This window comes from Trachemys scripta, chromosome 19 (genome assembly GCF_013100865.1).
Source record: "Trachemys scripta elegans isolate TJP31775 chromosome 19, CAS_Tse_1.0, whole genome shotgun sequence".
NCBI classification, from domain to species: Eukaryota; Metazoa; Chordata; order Testudines; family Emydidae; genus Trachemys; species Trachemys scripta.
This window is the reverse complement of record NC_048316.1, coordinates 19878293-19902017: the sequence shown is the minus strand read 5'-3', so window position 1 is coordinate 19902017 and position 23725 is coordinate 19878293. Positions and strand designations below refer to the sequence as shown.

At 49.6% G+C, this 23725-nt stretch overlaps 1 protein-coding gene across 1 annotated transcript; it reads left to right on the top strand.

The window, feature by feature from the left end:
* The first annotated feature begins 460 nt into the window (after positions 1-460).
* Positions 461-21996, top strand: LOC117867968 (claudin-16-like). The gene is made up of 4 exons (XM_034753486.1): positions 461-689; positions 2823-2987; positions 7756-7820; positions 21269-21996. The coding sequence occupies exons 1-4, from the start codon at positions 491-493 to the stop codon at positions 21467-21469; spliced, it is 630 nt and encodes a 209-aa protein (XP_034609377.1). The 5' UTR covers positions 461-490; the 3' UTR covers positions 21470-21996.
* The last annotated feature ends 1729 nt before the right edge of the window (positions 21997-23725 follow it).

The following is a 23725-nucleotide window of genomic DNA, read 5'->3' as shown; positions in this document are numbered from 1 at the left end:
ATTTAGACTGGAGGCTAGATTCACATGGGAATTTGATCACCATTCAGACTGACACCAGAGAAATTGGTGCAGGTCTTCTGCTTTAACTTTTGGCCTAGTCTGGGGCAGGATCTGAACCCAGGTCTAGGTGAGGCCTTAACGAGCAGGCTATTAGCTCTTCTAATATTTGTCTTGCAGTAGCACCTCGGAGCACCAATCACTGACCAGGCCCTCACTATGCTAACTGCTGTACAAACACAGAACAAAGAGAACTGACAATGTGAGTAAACTAAGCATAACAAAGCTGCTGAGCTCTTCAGGGCAGGGACTGTGTGTGTGTCTTTCATTTCACTTGTGGTGCCAGGTCTAGAATGAATAAATGCTGAGAATCGGTTTCTTTCCACAGAATTCATTCGCTGCTCTTCCATCACAGCCCTTCTCCCCAGAGATATTTACCAGCATCAACTTGCCAGGGGCAAGAAGGCAGTTAGACCCTTTCCCTCTCACTGGCATGAATGGGAAGGACAGCAATGCTGCCCAACCCTTGGACAAACTATTTTCTTTTCTTCTGCAGCAAGATGCCAAAGACCCCCACTCTTCAGTGGGGCTGAGCTCCAGGTGCCGGGGGCTGTGGAGTGAGTGTGTGTTTGATAACATGGCCAACCTCTGGACCTGCGACATCCCCATCTCCTACCTCAGCGAGCACTCTGGTGAGTAAAGGGTTCGCTTTGGTGCTGTGTTACTGCATGAATCAGGGCAGCAGGGGAAGCCAGCTGATTTTGTCCAGCATTTTAATTTAGAACATAAGATGTATCCAGTCCAGCATGTGAGTGCTTTTCTCTAAGGGCCCCATCCCCACGGGATTGCCAGGCTTGGGATCTGTGCAAGCCCAGCAGGAATTCTCTAACTCATGATTTTGGGCTCTCTGAGATACTGCTAACCACATCCAGAACCTCATGGTAAGCTTGGCCTGTAAGCTTTTTGGGGAGGGGACTGTCTCTTCATTATACATATGGACAGCACCTAGCCCTAAGAGCCCTGATCTCCCTAGGAACTACAGCAATTTACATAATAATAATACAGTGAATTCCTTTCTTGAGGCTGAGAGCCTGAGCTCTCCTGCTGAGCTGCAAACCAGCTTCTTGGTCTAGCTCTCAGCTAACCCAGCCCGTGAACCAAATCGTTCCCTATCCTCATTGAATGTTAGCCTTGGTTTTGGGATTTTTTCATTGGATGCCCAAGCGACTTGACTTGAGCCTAGTGTAACCAATCTCTGCAAAACCTTCCCAGCCTCCGTTTCTTAAGGTTTGGAGGGTTCATTGGTGCTGCCTGAGTAACAAAATCAGCACTGGATCTAACACCGGGGTCCTCAAACTGGGGGTTGGGACCCCTCAAGGGGCTGCAAGGTTATTACCTGGGGAGTCGTGAGCTGTCAGCTTCCACCCCAAACCCCGCTTCACCTCCAGCATTTATAATAATGTTAAATATAAAAAAAGTGTTTTTAATTTATAAGGGGGGTTGCACTGAGGCTTGCTGTGTGAAAGGGGTCACCACTACAAAAGTTTGAGAACCACTGCTCTGGCACAGGGTCTGTCTACACTGCCGAGTGTTCCCATGGTAGGCTCGCATGTATGGAGAGATTGAAAAGATTGGAACTATTGATTTTAGAAAGGCAAATAATAGGGGACATAGTAGAAGTATACAAAATAAAGAATGGTCTAGAGTAGGTAGATCAGGTACTGCTATTCACTCTCACAATACAAGAACAAAGGGACATTCAATGAAATTGAAAGACAACGTATTTAAAATTGATAAATGCACATCCTTTTTTACCTAATGCATAACTAGCCTGTGGAACGCATTGCCACCAGGTCTTGCTGAGTCCAGGAGTCTAGTAACGGTAAAAAAAAAAAAAAAAAAAAAAGGATTATACAGGAAATGACAACAGTCGCCATAGATGGCCAAGTTTGTTTAGGTTCTCAGCAAACATGATAAATGACTCTGCCAAGCTCCCTAGCTAGGCACACAGATTTGAAAGTGTCAACCTTAGCTTGCAGCTAACTTTGCTATGCACAAATGCACAGTACGTGGGTGCACAGCTATGAAACCTGCTGTGCCTACGTAACCCACGGATGAGTGTGTCTGACATGTCCCCTCCTCGGCCTTACCGTCAGAAGATGTGAGTTGGTTACAGCCCCAGATAGGCAACTTTAGCTCAAGCTGTAGCTGCTCATGCTTTCGGCTCCGGAGCTTCAATTCGTGGTATGTCAGCCAAGAGACCATCCATCGCACATGCGCAAAGTCTTGATTGTCACGCATGGGATGGCTCCAACAAACCAAACCCCATTTTCTCCAAGACCAGCTCATCAGGGACAGCTATTCCCGTGCCAGCTTTCACCCTTCAGCTCTCAGCGTTTCCAACTGGAGGGTTGTTAAATAAACAAACAAGCAAAAAAAGCCACAACAATTTTTGACAATCCCTTTTTTCTACTTTTTCACACTGCTCTCATTCCAACAGGGCTGAATCCCTATGGCGCCCAGTTCTGTTTCTTTTTTAAATTCAGCTGCAGGTGGGGATGACGGCTGGAAAATTTCAGCCTTAAAAGTGAACTATCCATAAAGCTCTGAGTGTCTGAACACAGAGGATTAGAATGGAAACGTTATGCAACCTTGGCTACATTGGGTCCTGCTCTGCGGCAGTGCATAGCTTGGATCCCCAGCATTTACATGTGTTTTTGCTGTATAGGCGTTAAAATGGGGACCATACACCTAATGTTGGCATTTGCCTAGCAGACATAACAGTAGTTTGTAGGGTCTGTACACTGTCTCTCTTGTCTTTCCAGCTGCCCTGGTGATTACTCGTGCTTTGGTGATTGTGACTGGCATTCTGTGCCTTGGTGCGGTGCCCTGTTTAATCGCAGGAATGAACTGCACCAAGCTGATCAGTGACCAGGTCCATCAGAAATACAAATTCTCCCTTGCTGCTGGGACCCTTTTCCTTCTGGGAGGTAAAACCAATGCTTTTATTTAATGCAAGCACAGTATAAATACTCCTGGATCTGCATCTATACACCCATCAAAGGGGCTTCAGTTTGGTAACTCTAGGGCTGCGTCAGGGCACTGGGTGAGGTTCAGTCCTGAATGTTGACTCAGAGTCCTGGGGTGGGATTTGAAAAGCACCAGGCACTGGTTTCACTCTGCCCCAATGGATGTCAATGGGAGTTTTGACCCTGCCTCCAGCCAGAGCGGCATTCAGCCAGCGCGGCAGGCTCCTGAAAACCCCACCCACTGCCTGTAGGCAGGGCTCTGTAGCGCCCTACGGCCTCGTGACAATGGGTGAAATCCCAGCCTAATGCAATCATGGCAAAACTCCCATTGACGTCAAATGAGCCAGGATTTTACCCAGCTGTGGGCCAAATTGAGCAGCAGTGTAAGTGATAGTGTAAGTCCATGTCACTTGGTGGGTGTCAATGGTGTAGCTAGCATGCCATGAAGATGGAGTGATAGCAGGAGAACAGCCAACTGACACTTGTCAGAAGGTCCCTCCTATTTGATCTTCCACCTCTGACACCCTCCTATTGGTTGCTCTCCTGCTGTCACCCCACCATCATCAGGCCATGTTAGTTACACCAGTTTGCCCCCACCAGGACCGCCCAGAGGATTCAGGGGGCCTGGGGCAAAGCGGGGGAGCTGTGGCGCTTGTACTCACCTGGCAGCGGTCCGGGTCTTCGGCGGCGGGGGGCCCTTCAGTCGCTCCGCGTCTTTGGCAGCACTGAAGGACCCCCTGCCGCCGAAATGCCGCCGAAGACCTGGACCGCCGCCGGGCCAGGGCTCGCAGGGCCTGGGACAAATTGCCCCACTTCCCCCCCCCCCCGGGCGGCCCTGACCCCCACTTACTGGCGCAGAACTCGCATCACCATTTTTCATCATCTCTGACTTTGGCCCTGTATCTCTTGGCTCCGTGTCTGAACGCAGGGTCTCAAGAGGCCCCATTCAGGCACTCGATGGCAGTGTGCTCTCTTGAATGTGTTTGGTTCTCGGGTGGTGCTTATTTGCTCTGCTTCACATTTCTTCTCACTCCCTAGAGGCAACACTGCTGTATGAAAACCCAGTGCCACAGTGTAGCTGTGACCGGTTTGTGTGTGACAGGTGCTTAGCGCTTGTCTACACTGGGAGTTATTTGGGAATAGCTATTCCTGATGAACTCCAAGTGTGGATGCTCTTATTCCAGAACATGGATTAAGCTAATTTGGAATAAGGCACCTGTGAGGGGGTGTACCAGGCATGAGTTGCCAACTGCCAGAAGCCCTGGTGCCTTGGTGCACTCCACCCTATGAAGCAGCCCTTTTGGAAAAGAAGTGCAGTTTGGAGTTAATCAGGAATAACCAGCTTTCAATTCACACCCTAACTTATTCCAGATTAACTTTCAGGTGTAGACAAGCCCTATTATCTAGCTGGGAACTCTCTCCAGCTACTGCATTTGTGTAGTCCCCAAAGTTGCAAAATCCACCTCTGATGCTCTGCTAAGTCAACCCACTGGTGCCTTTTAGCCGCTGGGTGCTTTAGAGGCTTTTCTGTTGCCATGGATACAGTAATGGGAAGTCTGTTTTTCCAAGTTCTCTTCTTCATTGCAAGGACACACTGCTGGCTGTGCTGACTGGCTACTGCTCTCTCCACAGACGTGGCTGCATTTCAGTGGTGCTGTAAATAAATATCTAGCACTAGAATTTCTGCACCAGCTGAGCAGCGCTCAGGACAAGTCCAGGGTTCGGGCAAAAGTGGCTGTAAACGAGGTACATCCCAGTGCCTGGCGCAAGTTTGTCTTGCAACAGCTGCCAGCAGCTCTCGTGAGCATTTAAGTAACCAGGACTGGCTAGTTGCAGGGGTACCCTGGCCATTTGCTCTTTTCTCTCAGCCACATCTCCTCTGCCCGAGGCCCGGTTGGCAGGGGGTTACTTACCATGGTGGTTCTGCACCAGATCTCTGGATCTGCCAAGCTTAGGGATGGATTCTGTGAGTAGCTAAGAGCTCGGTGGACTGGGGGCCATGGTCAGGGTTACACTGCTACTTTATCCGCTGAATCTGCAAAAAATCAGATCAGCCAGTGGCTATAATTAGGGTTACCATACAGTACAGTTGAGGGGTGCTGCAGGAGGTATTTGGGGGATGATGGAGGGTGTGTGCGTGTACTGTGAGGGGGCATTTGGGGAGTGAGTATTGGGGGGTGCGGGAGGGGTGTGTGTGTCCTGGGAGGAGTATTTAGGGGGTATTTGGGGTGTGTGGGAGAAGGTATTTGGGAGTGTGGGAGGGGTGTGTATACTGGGAGGGATGTTGGGGGTGCTGGAGTAGGGTTGCACACTGAGGGGTATTTGGAGGATGCGGGAAGGGGTATTTGGGGTGTGTGGGAAGGCTGTGTGTACTGAGAGGGGTATTTGGGGGTGCTAGAGGGGTGTGTGTGTACTGGGAGGGGGTTTTTGGGGGTGCTGGAGGGGGAGCGTGAAGCCTCACTCTTGAGGTGGCGGGCAGTGTTGCTCCCTGTCACGGTGGCAGGGCGGCTGGTGCAGGCCCGGGACGCAGTGCCAGCCCATCAGTCAGCATCTCCCTGAGGGTCTCTCCCCCTCCCCAGGGTGGGGAGTCGGGGCCGGGCCCTGGCACCCCCCCCCCACATCCTTGGCTGAGCCCTGTGGCAGGACAGGTGGCCCAGCTGAGAGGCGCTTGGGAGGTCCACTTACTTGGCGAGCTGGGCCGGGGGGGGGTGGGATCTGGCGGCTGCAGGTGAGGGACCAATCTGGGCGTGGAGATGGCTCTTTCTGAGCTGCAACATCTGCTCCACAAAAATCCCGGACGTTGCCTCTTATCTGAAAATGCCTCCTGGACAGAGGATGGGGGATCAAAAAAAGGCAATGTCGATATATGGTAACCCTACTACAGTGCCACTGAGGTTCTGCTTTTGATTCCTCAGCACCACTAATTTCTATAACTGGAGGATTAGTGTTTAATTTGTGCCAAGGCTTCCGGGGCTGAGCCTTGGCACCCCTGGGCCCGGCAGTTCAGAGCCCCGGCACCCCTGGGCCCGGCAGTTCAGAGCCCCGGCACCCCTGGGCCCGGCAGTTCAGAGCCCCGGCAGTTCAGAGCCCCGGCACCTCTGGGCCCGGCAGTTCAGAGCCCCGGCACTTCCGGGCTTGGCAGGTCAGAGCCCGGCACCTTTGGGCCTGGCGGTTCAGAGCCCCGGCACCTCTGGGCCTGGCGGTTCAGAGCCCCGGCACCTCTGGGCCTGGCGGTTCAGAGCCCCGGCACCTCTGGGCCTGGCGGTTCAGAGCCCCGGCACTTCCGGGCCCGGCGGTTCAGAGCCCTGGCACCTCTGGGCTGGCCGGGTTAGTTATGAAAGTAAAAAAAATTGCTTGAGCCCTGGCACCTCTTTCATTACAAATTAAGCACTGGTCATAGGATTGAATTATATATTATTAACCCTTTGGTGTCATAGTGACTACATTACACTTGGAACTTGGCTGTTTAGGCAAAACAATGCCCCCTCCACGGGTACATTATCCAGGTCTCTGATGTCTTTTTAGGCCTCTTCCCAGGCCTTGTCACTGGCTTTTTAAAAAGGTTTTTCCTAGGCTTTCCTGGGCTCTAGACTGGAGAGATCCAGCTCTCCTCCCCCTTTCCTAGTCTTTCTCTCTCTCTGTAGATTGACCCACAACAGCTCTTGCTCCTTTCCCCGGTCTCTCCCTGCTGCTTCCATCCCCTAACACTCCTTCCCAGCCTTCCTACCTGTGACCGTTTTTAACACCCATCAGCCCTGGTGTCACGGAGTCCCCGGGCAATGCTCTGGAACTGCTCCATACGAAGCCAGTCAGGGCTCTGGGGAAGCCTCCTCTCTGTGAGCAGACTGTCTCCAGGGCAAGAAGCTCACACAGCTTCCACCTTCCTGGGTCTGACCTTGGAGCATTCAACATCCTCTTCCACACCGTGCACTTCCCACAGCAAGTCCGCACAGGCGGGGCTCCTAGGGAAGCCAGAGGGCCCTGCACCGCAATTCCGCAGTCAGACGTGACTCTCCGCCAGCCAGTAAAACAGAAGGTTTATTACACGATAGGAACACAGTCTGAAACAGAGCTTGTAGGTACAGAAACAGGACCCCTAAGTCAGGTTCGTCTTGGGGCCAGAGAGGCCAGACTCCGGGTCTGGGCCACCCTCTCTTTTCCCAGCCAGCTCCAAACTGAAACTCTCCAGCTCCTCCTCTGGCCTTTGTCTCTTTCCCGGGCCAGGAGGTCACCTGATCTTTGTTCTCCCACACCTTCAGTTTGCACCTTTGCAGAGGAGGGGCCCAGGCCATCAGTTGCCAGGAGACAGAGCGTCGGCCATTCTCTGTGCAGACACCATCACACTGGCCCTCTAGGGCTCTGCAAAAATCACATACCCTTATCCCACCACCTAGATACTTAAGAACTGCATAGGGGGAAACTGAGGCACCCACACAGTATTCAGAGAAAACATTAAGAACGTTCCCACTTCATCACACCTGGGAACAACAATATCCAGAATTCCACGTATTGTGGGCTGAAACCAGTACCAGGACAGTACTGGGCCCACAGCCTGCCTTAAAGAGCAAGCACACCCTCTTACAGGTTCAGTGCTAGTTTTCCCCTACATTTTGGGGAAATATCCCATGTTAAAGTGCATTTATTTCTGTACAGAAATGCAAAGCATCAGCCTAGCATCTATTGGGGTGCCACCTTTTTCCCAGGGGGTAATGCCTGCTTTCTTTTGCAGGGCTGTCAGGAGCAATCGCAGTTCTCTGGTATGCAGTGGACACTGTTCAGAAGTATAGGCTAGAGGTGAGTTTTGAGCTTGGAATAAGCATAAGAACCTAAGAATGGCCATACTGGGTCAGACCAAAGGTCCATCTAGCCCAGCATCCTGTCTTCTGACAGTGGCCAATGCCAGGTGCTCCAGAGGGAATGAACAGAACAGGTAATCATCAATGATCCATCCCCTGTCACCATTACCAGCTTCTGGCAAACAGGCTAGGAACACCATCCCAGCCCATCCTGGCTAATAGCCACTGATGGACCTATCTTCCATGAACTCATCTAGTTCTTTTTTGAACCCTGTTATAGTCTTGGCCTTCACAACATCGTCTGGCAAGAAGTTCTACAGGTTGACTGTGGATTGTGTGAAAAAATACATCCTTTTGTTTGTTTTAAATCTGCTGCCTATTAATTTCATTTGGTGACCCCTAGTTCTTGTTTTTATGAGAAGGAGTAAATGACACTTCCTTATTTACTTTCTCCACACCAGTTATGATTTTATAGACCTCTATCATATCCCACCTTAGTCGTCTCTTTTCCAAGCTGAAAAGTCCCAGTCTTATTAATCTCTCCTCATACAGAAGCCGTTCAATACCACTAATCATTTTTCTTACCCTTTTCTGAATCTTTTCCAATTCCAATATATCTTTTTTGAGATGGGGTGACCACATCTTCACGCAGTATTCAAGATGTGGGTGTACCATGGATTTATATAGAGGTAATGTGATATTTTCTGTCTTATTATCTCTCCCTTTCTTAATGATTCCCAACAGTCTGTTTGCTTTGTTGACTGCCACTGCACATTGAGTGGATGTTTTCAGAGAACTATCCACGATGACTCCAAGATCCCTTTCTGGAGTGGTAACAGCTCATTCAGTCCCTACCATTTTATATGTAGAGTTGGGATAGTTGGGAAGCAGTGAGATGTGCTCTTAGTAACATGTTCAGGAAAAAAGATGTTGCTCTAAATTTTCTGCTTCTTCTAGCAGGCTCCTTAAGTCAAACCCTTTTTCCCCAGGAAGTCCCACCTGCCCACCGACAATCAGGTGGGCTGTCTGGACTCATTGCTGGGAGAAGAGGTTAAATTGCAAGTTGTCCTTGGTTTGACTCTTCTCCCAGCTGATGTTTACATTAGAGATCTCAAGAGACAGTCTAGCGGTCACTCCAAAATCACTTCTTTTTATGATCCCTGAGCCTGCCCGCCACCCCCGGAGCAGATTCAGACCCCCTGCGGGGCTCTCACAAACGGCTCCTACTAAAGCCAAACAAAAATCACTCCGGGCTGCTGCTCACACTCCACGCTCCGCAGCACACCAGCCTAGGGAGCAGCAAGAATTTCTGCACTAGCAGGATATCTCTGTGGCCCCTGAGCCTGACTCTCTGCTCCTCGACATGGAGCCCTCATTGTTTGAACAGCAGCTCTCGCCACCTGACCTGCCTACTTTCACTGACAGTGAGAACGACATACAGCAGCAGGCAGATTCTCCCCACCTGAGTCTCCCCCTCCCCTAGAGCCATACATGTCCCAAGACATGGGGCATCATAAGAACCAGCCTCAGTTTCCCTAATTTGTCCCCCCGTGTGTGGGAACCCACTTTTCCTACCTGGTACCCTGGCCTCAGTGGTACCCATGGTCAGCTCCTGCCACCACTCCTCCTTGCGCCCCTTCTACCAGACCGCAAGCTCGTCCTGCGCCTATATCCCCAGCTCCATCAACATCTAGAGCTCCTGAACCCCCTCTTGAAGAGGTGGGCTATGAACCCTTCCCAGATTTACCGGCTCCTGTCTCGCCATCAGCCACAGAGGATTCCCTCATGCCTCCACCTCCACAGAACATGGACAACTTTAAGCAATTCCAGGAACTTTTCAAGAGAGTGTCACTCAGCCAGAACATCCCTTTGGAGGAAGTCCAGGAGACACAACATAGACTCCTCAAAATCCTCCAACCCTCTGCACTCTCAAAGATTGCACTACCCATAAACGAGGCCCTCCTAGAACCAGCCGATACTCTCTGGCTGACCCCTGCCTCCATCCCACCAACATGCAAGAAAGCTGAACGTAAATACTACGTGCCCGCGAAGGACGTCGATTTTTTATTTTCCCACCCACAACCCAATTCTCTTGGGGTGGACACAGCGATGCACAGAACAAAGCAGCCACAATACCGGCCCACTTTGCAAGGCAAAGACCTCAAACGTCTTGATCTCCTGGGCTGCAAGGTTTATACCTCTTCCAATCTACAATTTAGGATTGCAAATTATTCCGCTCTCCTCGCAAGCTGAGACTGAAAACTACAACAAGCTCTTTGATTTTGCCTCCCATATCCCGGAGGACAGGAGAGCGGACTTTAAGTCAGTCCTTGTCAAAGGACATTTTGTGTCTAGAATGGATGGCAGACACAGCAGCCCGCACCACTGCCACTGCAGTGGTGATGCGCCAGTCTTCCTGGCTGTTCGCATCCGGTATCCCCAAAGATCTGCAGACCAAAGTGGAGGATCTTCCCTTTGATAAAGATAAACTCTTCTAAAAAAACCAATGAAGTTATAGAATATCAGGGTTGGAAGGTACCTCAGGAGGTCATCTAGTCCAACCCCCTGCTCAAAGTAGGACCAATACCCAACTGGCCCCCTCAAGGATTGAACTCACAACACTGGGTTTAGTAGACCAATACTCAAACCACTGAGATATCCCTCCTCCCCGAAGTCCTTCACACTATGAAAGACTCAAGGGTGACTTTGCGCACACTGGGCATATACCCATCCCTCCCCAGGAGACAATAGTATCAACCTTATCAGAGGCCCCACGCAGAACAATATCACTGACCTCAGGCCAGACCATATGATACGGGGAGAAACCACAACAGACCTCCTAGGCACAGGCAAAACCATATGCAACCAACTACTTCCCACCCATTGGGAAACAAACAGCAATTTTGAAATATTGCTCGGGGTCTGCGCAACCACCCCTTGACTCTGCCACCTATTTGCCCATTTGGCCACCGCCTTCAGGCTTTCCACCATGTCTGGCAACAGATCACGCAGGACCGCTGGGTTCTGGAAATAGTTCAGTCAGTTTACTCCATCCCTTTCCTATCTTCCCCGCCCACCCTTCCCCCTCTCTCTTCAGGGACCCCTCTCACGAGCACCTCCTTCATGTAGAGGTGGCTCATCTTCTCCATGTAGGTGCAGTAGAACATGTACCAACGCAACATCGGGGAAAAGGGTTCTACTTCCACTATTTTCTGACCCAAAGAAAGATGGGGGATGGAGACCTATACTAGACCTATGCCAACTGAACAAATTTGTACCTGTACAAAAATTCAAGGTGGTCACATTGGGCACAATAATACCCGTGCTGGAATCAGGGGACTGGTTCACAGCCCTCGACCTACAAGATGCCTATTTCCATATATCCATTCATCCAGCACACAGACACTTCCTGCGATTTGCACTCGGACAAGACCACTTTCAATACAGACTACTTCCATTCGGTCTCTCCACAGCACCGAGAGTATTCTCCAAGGGTAGTCCACCTCCGCAAACACGGGATTATACTTTTCCCCTACTAAGACAACTGCCTTATCAAAGCCAGCTCCTACGACGAGATGTTAAAAGCAACAAACTTTACCATTTCCCTCTTCCACAATCTAGGCTTGCAAATAAATTTCCAAAAATCCACCCTGATACCTACACAGCAGATAGAGTTCTTTGGAGCTCATCTGGACTCAATTTGAACCACAGCCTTGCTTCCACACACCAGATTCCTCACTGTTACGCATCTCAGACACACGATCTCTGTTTGCCCCAGAATACAGGCATGGACCTGCCTACACTTCTTGGTCACATGGCAGCCAACACCTTCGTGGTCAAATACACCAGGCTGCACATAAGATACCCTCAGGGCTGGCTCAACTCCAACTACAAACCCAGCAGACACAGTTTCTCCATAACACCGACTCCGCCACTGAACGTATTGGCCTCCCTACATTGGTGGACAAAACCAGAGAACCTATGCACGGGTGTTCCCTTCCATCCACACCCCCCAGTACTCATGCTCACCACGGACGCTTCCCTGATAGGGTGGGGAGCGCACCTAGGCAAACACAAGGTCCAGGGCCGCTGGTCCCTATCAGAGACACGTCTGCACATCAATCTTCTAGAGCTCAGAGCCATCAGGTACGCTTGCCTTCACTTTCTTCCCATCATAAAGAACAAATCCATTCGGGTCCTGACGGCCAATATAGCATGTATCTTCTACATCAACAGGTGAGGGGAGCACGATCACATTCCCTATGCACAGAAACCATCCAATTATGGAATTGGTGCATACAACATCACATAGAAATCACCGCTTTATACCTGCCTGGGTGTCACAACGCTTCCGCCAACACACTCAGCAGACACTTCTCCGAGGAACACGAATGGGAATTGCACCCCACGATACTCCGACAGCTCTTCTCCCACTGGAGCAGATCACAGAGGACAAGGCCCAGGTCATACTTATTGTCCCAGGTTGGCCCAGACAGACATGGTATCCTTACCTGCTATGCATGTCCATCAGTCCTCCAAGGACTCTCCCTGACAGGCCAGATCTGCTCTCTCAGAATTGCGGTCGGCTTCTCCATCCACTGCTCCGGAAACTCCATCTGACGGTGTGGTTCCTTCATGGTTTCAATCCCACGAATTAGCCTGCTCGGAACAGGTCCAGTACATCCTCATACACAGTAGAAGGGACTCCACTCATAAGACTTACCTGCAAAAGTGGAAACGCTTCTCCATCTGGTGCTTCCATAGATGCCTGACACCCCAGACTGCAACCCTCCCTGACATCTTAGACTACCTTTCAAACTAAAACAGGACGGGCTTTTGCTCAGTTCTATCAGAGTACACCTCATGACACTCTGGACTACTATTAACTTTTTGCCCACCCCACCATGAAACACTTCCTCATGGGCCTGCAAAATCACTACCCTGAGATTAATTCACCAGTAGCCTCCAGAAATCTTAACCTAGTTCTCCGCGGTCTCATGAAACCTCCTTTCTTGGTTGCCATAACGTCAACGAGAAGGGTTGGTGAAATAAGCGCCCTGATGGCCTACCCTCACTACACCATTTTCTCCAAAGACAAGGTTACTATGTGATCCTACCGCAAATTCCTCCCCAAGGTGGTGTCTACCTTCCACCTTAACTACCCAATACACTTACCTGTATTCTATCCCAAGCTTCACACGACTCCACAGGAAGCGGCATTACATACCCTCAATGTCCGACGGCTCTTGCATTCTATCTTGATAGAACTAAACCATTTTGTAAATCCCCTAGGCTATTTGTTTCTACTACCGAGAGATCAAAGGGTGATGCTATCTCTAAGCAAAGACTCTCCAAGTGGATCTTGGACTGCATCAGATCCTGCTACCAAACCCAGAATGTTCAACCATCAGAAAGTGTCAGAACTCATTCTACTAGAGCAATGTCAACATCCATTGCCTTCCTCCACAACGTATCTGTTACAGACATATGCAAGGCGGCCACGTGGACATCTAACCACACATTCGCCAAACATTATGCTATCACACGGGATACCATGGCAGACGTCGTAGTCGGCCATACGGTACTGTCTACCGTTATTACTGCTGCAACTCCAAAATCCCACCAACCATAGTGGGTACTGCTTCACATTCACCTGGAGTGGAGCACCCACATGGACAGCACTCGAAGAAGAAGAGAAAGTTACTCACCTTGCAGTAACTGAAGTTCTTTGAGATGCATGTCCCTGTGGGTGCTCCACTACCCACCCTCCTCCCCTCTACTTTGGAGTACAAATCAGACAACTCTACGTTAGAGAAGAAACTGAGGGGGGTGCAGGACACGCGCGCTCAGGCAGACCCTAACGATGCCGCGAGACAGCAGCTGAGCGTGCCGACCAGGCACTGTTACCAAAGATCTCCAATCAACGGCGCCGGGACGCACCATCACCTGGAGTGGAGCACCCACAGGGACACACATCTCGAAGAACCGCAGTTACTGCAAGGTGAGTAACTTACTCTTCCCTTTCAAATATCTCTGCAGACCAACATGTCAGTAACTTCATGAAGCATCTCTGCTTGCTGGGATTGGCCCTGGGCTGTGATCAGAGGCATCAGTTACAAGGAAAGGGTGAGGCAAGAAAAGACTCAACCTGAGACTGTCCAAGCTGCCTAACGCCTCTGGATGCCAATTCCCATTCAGAGGGGTGGGAAGGATGGTCTAGTGACTAGGGCACTGGGCTCGGACTCGGGAGACATGGATTCAATTCCCGGCACTGGTTCCCAGTGTGACCTTGAACAAGTCATTTAATCTGCCCTGTCTCTAAGTTCCCCATCTGTGAAATGGGGATGCCCTTTCCTTACCATGCAGTGGTGTGAGGATAACTGCATTATGAGACCATCAGATACTGCCGTGATAAGGGCCATATAGGCATGTTATGTTGTGAAATGTCAGCGTCAATGTGCCCGACTGTGTCAGTCTGGAAAACAGGGCACAAAGACATGGAGCCGTGGGCAACCCCCCTGGGAAGCTTCACGTCCGGGGTGCAGCCTCAGGCAAGGTGCAAGGTGGGGCTGGTGAGCTGTAGCCTCTTCGGAGCCTGAGCATTCCAGAGGGACACAAGGTTCAGCTACTGCGGCTGTTTGCCACTTGCTGCGTCGGTCGGGGTTTGGCAGAGTGTTTATTCTGAGGACCAAATAATTAATCATAACAAGATCTAATGGCTGGAAGTTGAACTCAACAAAGTTCAAACTGGAAATAGGGTGCAAGAAAAGTGAGGCTAATCAATCATTGAACAGAGCCCTAAGGGAGGTAGTCAAGTCTCTGTCACTTGGAGGTGTTAAATTAAAAATGGATTTATCTCCAAAAGATATGCTCTAGCTTGGTCACAAGTTGTTGGGCTCGATGCAGGAGTCACTGGGTGAGGGCTCCTGGCCTGTGCTAAGCAGGAAGTCAGGCTGGATGCTCATTACAAGCCCTTCTGGCCTTAAAATCCATGAATCGCTGAAAAAGGCCAGGAATTTCAATGGAACCTTAAAGGAATGGGTGCCTAACTCCCTTAGGCCCTTTTGACTAGCCCAGCCCAGGATGATTGCTGCCCCATTTCTCACAGCATGGATCATGGCCATAGGCGCCAGCTTCCTCCGGGCCCAGGGGGCAATCAACCCCTTCTCCACCCCATCCCTTCCCCCAAGCCCCACCCCCACCCCACCTCTTCCCATCCCCATTCTGCCCTAGACCCCGCTCCCACCCCATCCCTTCCCCCAAGCCCCACCCCCACCCCACCTCTTCCCATCCCCATTCTGCCCTAGGCCCCGCTCCCACCCCATCCCTTCCCCCAAGCCCCACCCCCACCCCGCCTCTTTCCACCATGTTCTGTCCCCTACCCCCCAGCATGCCCCATCCCCACTGCTCCCCCTCCCTCCCAGAGCCTCCTGTACGCCATGAAACAGCTGATCGCAGCGGGTGGTAGGCACTGGTAGGGAGGGGGAGGTGCTGATCGGCAGGGCCACTGGTGGGTGGGAGGTGCTGAGGAGGGAGCTGGTTGCCAGTGGGTGCTAAGCACCCACTTATTTTTTTCTGGAGCACCCACGGAGTCAGCATCTATGATCACGGCAGCTCTTTCAAGCTATGTACTATGCAACGCTATGACTACTAGTGTCATTTATCCATGGGTCAGTAATTATTGAAATATGGGAACAGCTTCCCTTGACTTCCATGTGCTTTGGATCAGGCCTTGTGTCTTTTGACAATGCCTAGCACATTGTGGGTGCTACTGCAACACAAATAAACAATGATCATGGCAATTCACACAACTTCACTGTATCTTTCAGACTGCCAGAGCCAAACCCAAGAGAGCTCTTTGGGCCTCAGCTAAAGCACCTTCCTCAAAGGATAATGGCAAACCCCAGGAAGGGAGAGGAGCTAGAAGAAGTGATTAAGTCCTGCTGGCTCAGTGTTGTGATTTCTGAGTCATGTGACTGGCACGGCAAGGACATCCGGACTTAAGGGGATTTTTTTCACAGCTAAAGAAAAATAATGTTTGAAGAATGTATGGAATCCCGTGTCTGCACGGTGCCGGACATCATGATTAGCTGGGAGCACGGCACGTAGTATAGCCATTTCTAGGCATTCCTCCACCATGGCGTGGCAGAGTAGACTCTAGCCGCCACTGCTGCTCCCTGGCTCTATAACCAGAGTGGTCCTGGGCTGTGCTCAGAATTTAACCTCATCTCTTTCTGTCAAAGGTGTATTTTTCCTATTGATGGTAATTCACATGAAGAGCTCTTAGGTCTTGCTCAGTATTATCCCTCCATTTCCTCCATGATCAGCCGTGAAGTCGGCCACCATAAGGATGTCCTTCCAAGAGACACATGGCTGGTCTGTCTTCTATCATCCTAACCACACGCCCTGCCCACTGAAGTTACTGGGATTTTACTACATTTACTATACTTGGTTCTCCATAAACCTCCCACAGTTCCCTATTAGATCTTCTCCACACATCAGTCTCCTTTACCGGCTCAAAAACTCATCTCAACACTTCATTTTCAAAGGTTTTCTGCTGTCTTTCTCCCTTCTTAGTAAGTGCCCAAGTCTCACATCCATATAAAACAATAGGCCTTGATATCTGAAGCCTGGTCTTTCTCAGTAGATGTTTGGAGCTGAAAATTCCAAGCAGGAGATAAGGGGGCTAGTTCACAGTGGGCAGAGTTGATAAGAGCAGCTGCTCAGGTTCAGATGAGTTCTTGTGGACAGTCTATTTGGGAGGTGAGTAGTAAATTGTGGGCACCAAGAAATTAGGGTTCAGAACTCCACCTGTAATTATACACACCCCAAAATATGGAGGCCACAGTCAGCAAATCTGGCCCAGTGAAATGCAGAAGGCGATTGTGTACAGTGGCTAGTGTATATTTAATGACGCCAGATGTGTGGATTAATGAATTGCATTGAATGTTGCCTGCAGTGCCTCACTGTGGTGTCTGTGGGGAACCCACTAGGTAGCATATCTGACAAACAGAATTGTGTGTGGGCTGCATTTTAAGCCCAGGAAATGTTAACCCCACTGTGAGCGTGACCACAGTTACACGGCCTTATCTGTACCACACAGACCACTCTGAAGGAGAGGAAGGTGTCCTGGCACGAGAATGGACAGCTCTAGTGGTTCCACCAAGGACGGTCCGGGGTCTGGGCAGCACATTGACATGTGGGCTCTGGAGCTGCACCTTGGACCCACCTGCAGCTCTTGGTGCTTTGCAGTGTGGAAATACTCTGTTTTGCCTGGTGTCACGGATCCGCAGGATCGGTGCTCCGCTCCCAGCCTTGGAACTGTCTCTTGGAGGAACCCTTTGACGTGCCAGATCCCAACAGGTCTGACTCTTCCTTTGTCCACTGCCTCCTGCGACTGAACTTCTGGGGCTTCAGCACTCCTGCGTCACGTCATGAGCTCTGTTCAGAGTGTCCAACGGAGATAGATCCCTGGTAGAGACTTGTCCACTCTTCAAGGATTTACACACATCACTAAGTATTTACAGTGATACTCAAGCAGTGTTTTCAAAACAGTTGGGTTTCTTAGTCAACTGGAACACAGCATTGGAAGTCCTTAGGTTAGCATAGAGAAATGAAGATTAAAGCATAGATCATCCTGGTCAGCAAGAGCACCAGCCAAATTGTAGCAAACTCCATTTTCAAGCTCTCTCTCTCTCTCTCTCTCTCTGACTTCCTTCCTTAATAGCTGCATGTGAACATTGCAGAACTAACAGACCAACGCAACACAAAGAACCTTTAATAACAACACCCCTACCAGACAGGCCTTGGAAGAGACGACCGGCAGGTTTATGTGAATTCAGAGGACAGCATTACCTGGTCATAGTGGACTATTTTGGTCTGCGAGCCCAGACTCTTTTTGGAAGCCAACCTTTTATTCCCCCACCTCATACTTTCCAGTCCTTTGTTGAGCTGGGATTTCTGCTCAGCTTCCTTGCTGAAAGATGGGGAAATCTATGAGTCATTGGAGCTTACATTGTCTCTCTGGCCCCCTTGTTTATCTGCGTCGGTTTCAACTAGTTCTTAACGACTCTTCATTCCACTCAGAAAGGGAGGTGACACACAGGTTTATGTCCCTTAGCTTTCTCTAAGAGCAAACGTAGTACTCCTCCCTGCCCGGGTAGCCATGCAAAATATAAGGGAAACTGAGGCACATATAGGATTCATAAAAATATTACACAAATTCCCATTTCATCACCCATGGCTAGTCTTGATTTATGGCTGCTGATTTGGAGTATTTGAATATAAGAGCTGACACACTGGTACAGGCCAATTGTCCTGTCTATGAGCATGACTAATTACAGATTCTTCAGTGAATCCCCACTAATCCATCTGGCCAATTGTGCAATGGATTTCCTCCCGAGTGTGGCCGAAGACAATGGCATGTTCTCTTACCATTTGTCTTACCGCAGCACCAAAAGGCCCCCTTCTCCCCTCTCAGGAGTGTGGCTTTTCTGTGCTATGGCGATTCACACCCAGATGACAGCTGATGTCATCTTTCTGGCCCAGCATGTACTTTACATGGAGTTCTTCTCTTCTTCTTTCCTGATGGGAATATTTATTTAAAAACAGCTCCTTTGTTTCTGAAGCTTCATTTTAGCCCAGCTAGTCAGTAAAATACCTGCCAGTTTTGGTTAAAAACATGAAACTTATCAGTCCAGTCTGTCTTGTTCTGGGCATTTTTATACTATCCAGGTGACAGTCATGGAGCTGATATGGAATGTTATGAGTACTGAGACATGATCATTTTATGGACACTGTATGTGAGTGGGTCAGTCAAAGTTCCTCCAAGCCAATGGCTTGTCAGGATGATGTGGTTAAAGGTACATCAGTTTCATAGTCAACAGTACACAAGAGAGTGAGGTAGCCAGCATCAGACTGCCTCAACCTGATGGGTCAGGTACACCGTTTGCAGCTGGGTGAACTGGAAAGGGCCTTTCAGAGGGAGATCAAGTGAGATGCAAACCCATACCCTGTAGGAGTGTAGTCAAGCACCTTTCAGCCACTGCACCTCAAGAAACTGAGTGAGTGAGAGGAAGTTATTGTGTATTGATTATTAGAATTTCCTGTATGACTGTATGGCTCTAAATTTCATTGTTGGTAGTGAATGTTTAGTACATGCTGTGACATATCGGTGTATAATCCAGAGCAGTGAGGGGCTATGTCACACCTGCCTTGTAACCTGGGGTGCCTTGCTGTGCCTTGCTGTTGTAGCTTCCAACCTAGACTGCTCACAACCAGCCATCAGCATGCAGGCCATTCCCCAGATGTGTTTGTGTAACTGCAGACTGCCGGTCATACCCTGGCTCTCACCAGCCTGGGTTATACTGCAAGGCGACCTCCACACACTCCCAGTCCTGGACTTTCTCCCCAGAAATGTATGTCCTGCACTGTCCAGCCTTCTCCCAGACAGACCAGAAATATTAAGTTTGTTATTCCTTTATGGAAATAATATACACCAGTTTGGTGCTACATGAGTTTTGAACATGCGCTCTTAATCATACAGGGAAATCTTATAACTTTACATGCAATGTTGCCACACATATGCTATCAGGACAATACTGACCAGCAGATTATGAGTTTTCAGATGGTACCTCAAGAGGCAGACCATGTACAAAAGTTATTACAACAGGGTGTAGGGTGTGTATACAGGGGTGTATTCCATCACACACATCTTTAATGCTCAAATTCAGTGGGGTCTGTAAGGAAGGCAGCACAATGACTTCCCAGAGACGAATGCCCAAGCACACACTTGAAAGGCAACAGGATCCTGGCTCTGAGGAAGATGCCAGCTTGTTTTCCAAAGCTGGAGGTTACCAGAGCAAAGGGCTATAACCAGTTACAAAGTGATTTGATCCATGCAAAGAGGAGTTGGCACTCTCCAGGAACTGCCACGGGTGTTGTCCGTGAGCTCAGACACAGACAAGCTGCCCCAGAGAGAGGCTTTGCAGAAGTGTCTATTGGGAGTTAGTCCTGTTAAGGTCCCCGGGTGGGAGATAGCCAGACCCCTGGTAAGCTGGAGATGTGTATGGAGTGTTTTACCACAATGTGTTCTGCTAAAGGCATTTGTTCTAAATAAGCACTACTTTGCGTGAAGAAGGCCGTTTTGGTCACCACTTACCACTGTCATTGCGTGGCTCAAGCTTTCTCCCTGCTGCCTTGGAGTGGCTTCTCATCTCAGGGGTCTGAGTCCAAAGTTCTGTATCTTAGCACCTGGTGCCTCTACCCAAGGGGGCCCCTCCCAGTGCCTTGGACACAAGGGGTGCTGTCCCTTGGGGAATTGTTTACTAACAAATAATACACAAGGAGTGTATTTCAATATACAAGGAATAAAATAATTATCATAGTCCCCAGAGTAGCTATACAAGAACAGGGAGAACTTAGGTACAGGGAACAAAGGATAAAGGATAAGGAAAGAATAGGAGTAACTAGAATAATACAATAGTAACAATACTTTAAACCTTCCACCTCTCAACATTTACAACAGGCCCAAACTACCCAGCTCCATCCCAGCACCTGCCTCAGCAGACAGTGGATTGAGAGTCAGTTCTCTTTACTGGGTGATGCAATGCTGTCATTATTAGCCAGCTTAAAACTCACCAGCAAAATAAATAGATGCAGGATTTCTTACAAGATCTTCACCCCTAAAAGGCTAGTATCCTCCTGATGCTTCCTGCTCTGGAGTCCAACGGAAACTTAGGCTGACACGGTGCCCTGGTCTGGAATTGCTTCTCAGGCTCCTGGGTTGCTGGTCTCTGTTGGGTTGATGCTTTTCAACAACCCAGGAATCACCAACAGAGTTCAAAGTTTCCCTTTGGATAGGAATGGGAAGTTTAATGGGGACCTCCCAGGCCGCGCTGTTTCTCTCTCCACTCCACGGCAACAACAGCCAAAATTGAGAGTAAAGCCAAACTTTTGGTCTCTGAGTTCTGGCTTATGTTTGGTTCTGGGAGTAGCAGCACCCTGGACTCTAGGCATTCTGGGAAACGGAGTCCTGAGCCTCTGTAGCCATTGCTACTGTAGTCCAGGGGCCAGTTCCTCAGAGGCTTGGAGGAATATGTCAGGAACAACCATCTCCAGAGAGGGTTACCCGTGCAACCCAGCGCCTGGTCTCAGAGTGGGAGAATTGCATGAGTCCACCCCCAGAGACAGGTGACAGCCTGAGGTCTGAGACTTTGAAGGAGTGCACACGGAGTCGGCAGGAGATGTCAGAGATTCCAAGGCCAGAAGGGAGCATTTCGCTCCTCCAGTCTGACCTCCTGTGTAGCACAGCCAGAGAACTGCCCTACAAGAACTGCAAGAGCATTTATCCCAGTAAACGTACCAGACCCTTCTGAAAACTTCACTTTGGTGCTTACGGCCAGCACCTGGTGTCCCACTGAGCTCACTGGCTACCTTCCCTTTCAGGTCAGTCTTGGGATCCCAGGGGTGACCTATGAACTGGGCTATTCATACTGGATGGCTGCAGCCGGCACCATCTGCACCTGTGTGACAGGGATCCTGCTGATTGTTGCCAACTGTTCCAGCACCCGGACACCAAGACGGGGGAGGAAACGTCCACGTGCCTGCCTGCCACCTGTCTCCCAGAGGAAAGGCACCTACCTGTGAGGCTGGAGCTGAGCACTTCACTCCCTGCCAGCCATTGGAGACACAGGCCTTTGCTTCAGTGCAAGATGCTCTGGAAAACTGAGATGAAATTTTGTTTTTGTCAACGTTTACTGTCCCCCCCACCCCCATTTTATTTACCAGCTCTACTATAGGCCAGTGCTGTGAGAAGCCCCTCACTCCCTTGGGAGAGCAGTCACATGCACGCTGACATCAATGGGGCTACAGAGGAATGAAGGCTTTGCACTCTGGTCCAGAGGGAGGGTAGGATGGCACTGCAGGAAATGCAGCACAACCTAACGATGGTCAGGCAGCTTCACAAAATAGTTGTAGAAACCGTTAAAGCTGCAAGTCACCTTGGGGGCAGGAGATCGTCCCGATGTCTGTGCCTAGCGGTGAAGGCAGGATCATTGCAGGGCACCGAGCTCTGGAGAAGCAGGACTAGCCTGGGGACAGAAGGCAATGCCAGCGACACTGGGTTTCTATCTGTGCTCATTTCTCTTTGTGTGTGTGTGTGTGTGTGTGTGTGTGTGTGTGTGTGCGCGCGCGCACGCAAATGGGAGAATCTGTGTGAACTAGATGGACTCCTCAGATTTCTGCTAGAAGCAGAATTTAATAGGGATCCAGGCTTGTTTTATGACTAGGAAGAGATTCCTATTGTCAGAAGCACACAATGTTGGCCTGACTCTGCTCCCCCTAACAGCACTGAGATTTTGGGCTGGGGTTTTCCAAGTAGCCTCTCAAGAGAGTTAAGAACTGGAATCCCACTGGGAACCTAACTCCCTTAGGCTCTTTTGAACACCCCGGCCTTCACCCAGTAGTGACTCTGGGAAGGATTTGGGAGTTGTGGTGGATATCAGCTGAACATGAGCTCCCAGTGTGACACTGGCCAAAAGGACTAATGGGATCCTGGGATGCATAAACAAAGGAATCTCGAGTAGGAGCAGAGAGGTTATTTTATCTCTGGGTGTGGCACTTGTGTGACTGCTGCTGCAATCCCGTGTCCAGCTCTGGTGCCCACAACTCAAGAAAGATGTTGATAAATTGGAGAGGGGTCAGAGAAGAGCCAAGAGAATGATTAAAGGGTTGGAAAATATGCCATATAGTGATAAACTCCAGGAGCCCAATCTATTTGGTTTAAGAAACAGAGGGTTAAGGGGTGACTTGATCATAGTGTATAAGTATCAACACGGGGAACAAATATTTAATAATGGGTATGACACTGGCAGACAAGGTGCAAGCTCATGCCAAGGCCTGGGCCTCACTGAACACATACAAATGCATGGCTGGAAACCAGTCTTGCTTACTTGTGTTTTAGCATTATCAAAATCGCTATTAGATATTAAATTGATGAAAATGAATTTAGTGTTTAGACTTTATAAAATGCTTGTAGGATGCTGGGTGTATTGATCTCACTTATAATCTCTATAGTCTATGGTATAAAGTTATATTGTGTGTTTGCATTGTAAACCTCTGTAATTGTGTAACTCAACAAACAGGCAAAGAAGAATTGAGTAAGGGAAAGTGCTCATCCTGCATACAAGAATAGCCCATGGAAGGCAAAAGATGTATTGTGTAGCATCAAAGCACACACTGTTGATTTCATTCCCACCTCCCTCCAGGAACTCATCCCATCAGTTTTGGACTTTGGAAAGGAGGGGATAAGGAGTTTCAGGAGTAACTGAATCTCTCTTATGCTGCCTGGTTTCTGAGGGGCAGGGACTCCTAAACATAAGCATTGAGAGCCCCATGCTGGTTAGCCGGGGTTAGCCCTGAAAAGGCATTCAGTTCTGACAGATTATTACCTCTTTGTCACCTGTTGAGACCGTAGCCTGAACTCACCTGTGTGTATATGTTGCCTGCTTTAACCTGTAAATAACTCTCTTGTTTCTTTTTCCTCGGTAATAAACCGTTTGTTAGTTAATTACGGGATTGGCTACCAGCGTTCTTTGGTGTGAGATCTAAGGTACAAACTGATCTGGGGTAAGTGATGTTAGGGCTCCCCTGCCCTTCCTTGGTTCTTGTCATGCAGACAGAAAGCAGAAGAGCAGATTCTGAAGTGCCGGCAATGCAATGTTTGTTGGGGTTACCAAGCAAGCATAATGCACAGCTCCGTACACCAGTAGAGTTTTTCCTGTCCCCCCTCCTCTTTCTTAGCAGCTCAGTTATACCTGTAGGGCATGCCCTGGCCCCACCCCTTACAATTTATGGTCTGTTCCGTTTTGGAGGGTTGTGAGTCTGGGGTCTTCGGTACCACCT